The sequence below is a fragment of the Propithecus coquereli genome, unplaced genomic scaffold (genome assembly GCF_000956105.1).
Source record: "Propithecus coquereli isolate 6110/MARCELLA unplaced genomic scaffold, Pcoq_1.0 Scaffold678, whole genome shotgun sequence".
Lineage (NCBI taxonomy): Eukaryota > Metazoa > Chordata > Mammalia > Primates > Indriidae > Propithecus > Propithecus coquereli.
Window position 1 is genome coordinate 49,577 of NW_012152818.1, and position 7,818 is coordinate 57,394.

Consider the following 7,818-nt stretch of genomic DNA (forward strand, 5'->3'; position numbering starts at 1 on the left):
TTCATGTTTCACTGATTTTTTACAAGTAGGGAAATTTTGTATAATTAAAAAAAATCCTGATAGATTTTGAATGAAAACACCCAAGTCCCAGTTCCAGCTCTCCCACTGATGAGTAGTGATTTGGAGCAAGCCGTGAAAATCTCTGGGCAGCAGGCCATTCAACTGTGAAGTGGGAACCAGGATTCCCTCCCCTGTTTGTCTGTCAGTCCTTCCCTGAGGAGCACAGAGATTGTGAGATGGGGTAGCGCAGGGGAAACTGTGCACAGGCTCCCCTAAAGAGCAACCGCAGCACCTGTGCATGTCTCTACACTGATATGTGCAGTGGGTTAATTCAACTTCATGCCAGAGAGAGACTTGGTGATTCCACCAGCTCCCCCTCACTGAGGAAGACGGGAGGTTCTGCCTCATATGCAAAACTTCCTCACGTTGAGTAAGATTTTAATGATTTTAATGTTTAAAGGTACGTATCTGTACAACATGGTCCCTGAATATAAGTTACTTCATCTGGTGCTCAGACAAATTCACAGTGACACGTCCCAATGCTAGAGAGAAACCAACTGTGCCACACTTATGGAAAATGTCCTTTCATTCCCAACGTGGATAGGATGCTAATGAAATCAATTTACAGAGTAATATTGACTATTTAAGACTGTTTTAGGATCTTTTTTCATGTCATATGCAGCTAATATGTTGTATTGGGAAACTCTACCTTTATCTCTTCCTCTTTGCCATTTTTTATATATGTCGGTGACATACAGTAACTTGCAACAGGTTGCTAGGCACGTAGCAATACAAAACACTTGGTGTGCGTGGTGTGTGTGTGTTTAGTGTAGGGTGGTGTAGGAAGTCAGTTTACAGAAGAGTGCAGAGTGGACTTCAGTCACTACTGGGGTTTGAGGCAATAAGGGGAGGTAGAACTCAAACCCCATTTCCTTCTGACTTTCATCAGCCTTTAACCAGATTGCACCCCGATCTCACTCATCCTGAGCTTGCTTAGAAAGTTCACATTCAACAAATTCAGCATGTAATCAGCAAACTTTCTTTCTGGCCTATGCCTATGAGAGCCATTGTCTGTTATCACACAGAAATTTCAAGCTTTCATACTGACTTAGAAACATCTTCCTAGAGCATCAGCTTGAGAAAATCCCATGGCTCACCTGTTTAATTCTCACCTGTGACAGCCTCGATAGAATTATACTTTCATAACTTGTTCACATTTAAAAAAAAAACCTACAAAGGCTAATTCATTGTTGTATATATAAAACACTCAGAATTGATTTCCTTGCATTTAAAGGAAAATCAAATAAATGCATAATGCTAAAAATTGCAAACTAAAACTATTGACTAAGTTGCATCCTAAAAATTTTTCACTCTTAACTTTTACATTATGTCTTTAGAGCTTTTAAATTTTTTTCTCCAACATAATCTTAAAGAATAAAGTCCAATTTAAAGAAAGTGTATCTTTTTGGAAATTGAAATAGATTTCATTTGCATTTTGAGGCTTGTCACATGAAAGATGAGTGATCCAGTTTAATCCACCTTTTGGGCCACCTCAAATAGTGGTTATATATAAAACAGAGTGGATGTGCTTGTACAGTGCCCACGAAACATTTCAAATAGCAGAAATATCATTTATCTATTTAGAAACACTGTTCACTATAAACAATTTCAGCAAAAAATAAAAGAAAATTTAAAAGAATACTGCAAATAAGATCAACTATTTTATAATAATAGAACATTTTCAGTGAAAATCAAGCAAGTTGATATTGCAGCTGGTGGTTGGGATATCCGTGGTCATTTCAAACCATAACTCAAGGATTTAGCAAAGCCAAATATCTGAAAACAAATAAGCCAACAAACCATTTATGCTAAATTTCATAATATCTAAATATTGAATGGAGATTAGAAAAATGGTAAAATAGTAAGTATTATTACAATTATCTTAGAAAATGTTTAAATTGTTACTTCATTCAGGATAAAGAATTTTAAGAGCCATCATCTTTTTTGCTGTTTTCTCAAAGGGAAAATAATACAACATTGTATTCTAGAAAATAAATCATCATCATTTAGTTTATTTACCAAACGTTTCTTTCAAATTATCATTTATCTCTCAAATGCAGTGTGAGATGTTAGTACCTTAAAATCCACATGGAAATGGCAAATGAAAACCAACATAAACAGGAGTGATTTGGTTCTTCCCAGGGCTTTCAGCCCTCTGGGTTTATCCTGTCTTTAATACCAAATGGCTGAAGTCGTCATCCTGCTCAGGAAAACCCTGTGATCACCATAGTATTTGTAGGACCTTTCAAGATGGAGAAAAGTATCATAGGTAGTTGCTTTAATTTTCTGTCTTTTTACTTTCTAAATTCCTTCTTCTTGATTTTCAGTTACCACTCGTGATGTTTTCGCCTAAAGATGCTCTCTTTTCTCTTCCACTTCCCCCAAAATGTGGCCACAGGTTTTTGTCATTCACTCCCTCGTTACTAATGTATGACCATCGTGGATTACAAGTTTTATCAAATCTTTATGACAGTGAAGGATAATTACAGTACTCATCAGAACAGATACAAATTAAAATCAAAATGTGGTTTCTAAATCCTCACTGGCCATTTGCTACAGAGGCACCTGTGATTTATTGGCTGTGTGTCTCCCTGGGTCCTGGCCTAATGACATGCCCTGGGCTCCTTTCTCTCCCATGCCCCGTTCTGTAAATTACAACCACCTGAAAACGTTTCAAATTCTTTTTTTTCTTAGTTTTGTAAAAAAGTGACCTCCCAACATGAGCCAATTATCTTGCAACTACTCTAGCTTAACAGACCTCTTCTTTCACAATGAAAAGAACAATCAAACTACTATCTGGATCAAAAAAAACAGAGCAACATATATCCTGAGAGAAGTTAATACGTAATCTGGAAACAAAGCATACTCAATTCTCAAAAGTAATGTTTTCTCATGCAGTATTTCATGCTTAGTGAATAAAAATAATAAAATGAAATAAAAATAAAGTATACCAGAGAGAGAGGTAGGCTTATATTCAGGAGGCTATTAATGTATTACAGGCTTTTTCATGAAGAAGCTGTGTGATTTCATACAATAAATGTATTCTGGTGGTCTACTGTGAGTTATTTTTAATGTACAAAGGTAAATGTCAAATTTATGTGAAAAGAAGATTAATGCATAGTGTTTACAAAGACAAAATGGGTTATATATGATAGACCTTGTGGAGCCTTACATGTCTATGAAACACTGGAGACAACAGTGTCTATGAAACACTTGAAGGAGACAACATCCTGCCCAAAGCAGATGGAAGACAAGAGCAGAAACAGGTTGTCTAATTCATGTGTGCCTGGGCATATTGTCAGTCAAGGAAAAGAACACCACAGCCACCAGCAACACGTTGTCGTCCTAGGTTTATTTCACTTGATAATTTGCAGAAGCATCCATCTTTTCCAGGAGAAAAAAAGAAAGTTCGTAATGAGAGAAGAAACAGAGATTAAAGCTTCCTTAACTTCATCATAAAACAGGAAAAATGATGAAAAGGGGAAAAATTTGCAAATGATGGAGGAAAAGGAAAACCTATATTAAAAAATAGTTAGAAACATAACTGAGAGGATACTCAACTAAACATCATCATGATAAGAAACAATAAGAAAACATATTACCTCCTAAACTGTTGTAATAAAGTACAGACACACCCTGCCCTGTAACTATATGCACCTAGAGATCAGTTTCTGATCAAAATTTTCTCCTACTCAAGATTTTTCTCAGGGCAACTTTAACATCTTTATTCCTCAAGCTGTAGATTAAGGGGTTCATCATGGGAACCACATTGGTGTAAAAGACAGAAGAGATTTTTCCCTCATCCATAGACCCAGCAGAAGATGGTTTCAGATACATAAATGCGCATGATCCAAAGAACAGAGAAACAGCAACTATGTGGGAACTGCAAGTGCTGAAGGCTTTGGACCTGCCCCCCTTGGTGCTGATTTTAAGGATGTTGGAAAGGATGCAACCATAAGAAATAAAGACAGTGAGACTGGGCACAATGATGTTGATGCCCCCCACAATGAAAAGCACCATCTCATTAACGTAGGTGCTGGTGCAGGAGAGCTGCAGCATGGGAAAGACATCACAGAAATAGTGGTTGACAGTGTTTGCATCACAGAACATCAGTCTCAGCATGCATCCAGTGTGGGCCATGGCACCAGAGAAGGCCATCAAGTATGAACCAAGCATAAGGTTGGAACACACTTTAGGAGACATGACAATGTTATACAAAAGTGGGTAACAGATGGCCACATAGCGATCATAGGCCATTAACATCAGCACATAGCATTCAGAAATGACAAGAAAACAGAAAAAGAAAAGCTGGGTCATGCACCCCATGTAGGAGATAACGTTTTTCTCTAATATGAAGTTCATCAGCATTTTAGGTGCAAATACAGAAGAATAACAGAGGTCTATGAAGGATAAGTTAAAGAGGAAAAAGTACATGGGGGTGTGAAGGTGTGAACTCAGCCCAATTAGAGTTACCAAGCCCGAATTCCCCAACACAGTGACCACATACATTGCTAGAAACAGTAAAAACAGGGGCATTTGGAGATCTGGCTGTTCTGTTAATCCCGTAAGAAGGAATTCAGTGACAAAAGAGCCATTTCTAGGAGCCATTCTTCACTAAGGGCATCTGTGGACACAGGAAAAAAAGGTCACATTAGAGGACAACCCAGCTGCTCACAAAGCTGCTCCCATAAGAATTGGATATATGCTGAGGTTGTGTGACACTAACCCAACCTGGACTCACAAAATCTGCCATTACCACTACCATGATGCTGAGTGATGCCAACTTCCTCTTATGAGACTCTAAGCTGCATACAGCAAAAAGCACCACCAATTTAGCCTAGAGCATGAAGGCCAGGGCTGCCAGAGGCAAACACGACTGCTGGAAATAAGAGGGGATGAGAGGGAAGATGGGTGAACCAGGACAGAATCATTCTCCTCTCATCTCATCATTTCTTCATTTGCTTCATCCCTCCCCTCACCAGTAAAATTGGAGCAGGAGAGAGGCCTTAGCCACCTTGTGAGGGACTCTAACGCAGACTAAATTCTGGTGGGTGGGAGCTAAAACATTATTTCTAATCCACAAGTATGGGACCAGAGTCCATGAGAGGTTCAGTTACTGCCCCCAGTGATACAATCAAAGCCCTACATCTAGAACAGAGAGTGCTCTGTCCGTGGAGCGGGAACTCACTGATTAGATGCTGCAACCACCGGGTCCACTAATGTCTGGACATTCTCTGCTCCCCCTTGAACAGATTCTTCCAGCACCTTCATCTGAGTCTGAGAACTGCATAATATGAAAAAGAACGTGACCTGTCTTAGATCCCTGGACTTTCATCTCAAAACAAGAAGGACATTAATATGCATAGAATTCAAAAACTCACCCTCCTTAGATCAGAAATCCTTGCTGCTTCCTTAGTCTTGTTATTTACCAACCATGGTCCTCGAAGGGAAATGTCAGGCTCTGAAGCTTTGGTTGCTTTGATACTAAGAAGGTTCAGTCCACTTTAAACTCCAATATGCCCTGGAAATCACTATGTTCTACAGATCATAATTTCTGACTATGACTTTGAGTCCTCTTACACAACAGAGAAAAACAAAGTCTTTATTATTGTCACATTTGCCACTAGATAAGACACAGAAGATTTCATGTGAGTTTGCTGATATAATGTACCTGGTTATAAACAGGATAGAAGTTTCTATGTCTCTTCCCAAGAGAACAACTTGTAGGTGTAAAAGGGAAATAAAGGGATTGTATTTACACCTTGGACCATGATATGCAGTTCCTTAGGGACTCAAAATTTTACTGAAGTCTTCCCTTCCCCCTTGGGCTTGTGCATCCCCCAAGACAGAACCAAAAATAAACTCCCATCTCCCCATCATATTTATACCTTATGGGAAATATATTGCTTTGAATCTTCTCTCTTTCTGCCCACTTCCTAAATGGAAATTTTCCAAAGGTTCTGCCTCCATGCTTTCTACATTTTTATCTCAAATTTTACGAGAATTGCAGTAACTCATTTCAGTTGTTGTTTCTCATGGAATATCACAGTTTTCTTTTTAATTCCTTTCTTCCTTCTAACACCTACTGGAAATTTCTTCCTGAGGACCCTGCTGAGAATATAAATGTAACAACTAAAATGAGAGTTATTAATACTTAAACTCTCTGTGCTTCGGGTTCATAATTGCTAAAAGAGGGAGAATAATAATAGTATCTCTTTACTTGGGTTCTTACGACAATTAAATAAGATACAAAATCAAATGGTTAGAACACTGTGTGGCACATGGTAAATGGTCAGTAAAAGTCAGCTGTCATTATTTATATTCCCATAACCTTGGTGGGCTTGGTAGGTCCTCCATCATTGCATTTATAAGATATTATTTCCTTTTTATTCCTCTTTTTCCCTACAAACTATAAGTTCTGTAAAGACCAAGATCACTTTTGCCTTGTGGACTACTTTGCTTGTAATGCTAAGCATAGAGCAGACTACTTTAGTAGGAACTCCTTAGATGCTTATGGAAATTACGTTCTCTGACTGAAAACCTTCAGAAGATTTTCTATATTTCTCACATGCTAAGAATAGAGTCTACAAACACAATGACCTCCATCTCTTTGCCTAGACTACCACACAAGTCCAGGCACTCTTCAGAATTTAACTGAACTGTCCTACTGAATTTCAGGGGCTCCTAACTCTCATGCTAACATTTTCCCACATGCTCCCTCTTATTTAGCCATCTGCACTGCTACTAGAATAAGCTTTGAAAGTGCAGCTCTGTCTCTCCCTCGTTTTAGAACTTCCAGTGGTTCCCCATTCCCCATTCACATTACCCACATCCTGGAAATCCTGGTAATATGTGCACAGATGTAATGGACGATTGAGGGCAAGTAGTAAATGTATGAGACTCAAAGCTATGATTCAGCCAGGTTTAAAACCAAAGAAGAAATTGAGTCTTCTTTAAGAAATTTTATATTTATGAGAAGCTAGGAAAAAATTATTCTGACTATTTAAGTATTTTGAGTACTTGTTCATTTAAAAATCCATTTAAATTAGGAGAATGTAAAAATATAGCTGGAGATGGAGTGCTCTAGGTAGTTTCAACAACTAAATGCTCTAATCAAGGACCAGGCTTTTCCATTTCCCTGTCCTCAATCTATTGACCTCAGTCCTCAGGCTTATGACCTCGTGGTCACAAAATAGCTGCTGTAGCTCTCAAAATCACATGTAAACACAATTATGTCCAAAAAAGAAAGCCAGACAAAAAGGCAAGAGAACTCCACTTATGTATCTCCCTACATATTATGAAATAAATCTTCTTCTGAAGCCAATAGATAACTCCTTTTGATTTCTCTTCAGTTGTGGGCAATGTAATATGGCCACCCCAACTGCAAGGAAAACTAGCAAAATGAATCTCTCCCATTTTTCGCCTCTATCATGAAAGGAAATTTCTGGCATTAGGGAAAAAGGGAGAAGGAATACCTATTGGGGAGGACACCAACCATATCCTCACAAACTAAAAGCTTGTGAAAAATGTTTGTAATAGGAAATTGTGTTTATTCAATTTAGCTAAAAAGTATACTCGTTATTTTTAGGCAATTATTCTTGTTATTTTTAAAGCAAAAAAGTATTATTTTTAAAGAATATACTTGTTATTTATTTACTTTCTTCATCTTTCAATCAATTCACATGCCTTCAGATAATCAACCCAAGACATGAGAATTGTGTTGATGATATGGGTTCTCATTCCTCTTCTTAATATTTA

The 7,818-nt window shown here is 38.0% G+C and overlaps 1 protein-coding gene across 1 annotated transcript; it reads right to left on the bottom strand.

The window, feature by feature from the left end:
• Nucleotides 1-3,735: 3,735 nt before the first annotated feature.
• On the bottom strand, nt 3,736-4,668 carry LOC105823533 (olfactory receptor 8B3-like). Its single transcript, XM_012660771.1, has one exon. It carries the CDS (start codon nt 4,666-4,668, stop codon nt 3,736-3,738), a length of 933 nt encoding a protein of 310 aa, XP_012516225.1.
• Between the last annotated feature and the right edge of the window lie 3,150 nt (nt 4,669-7,818).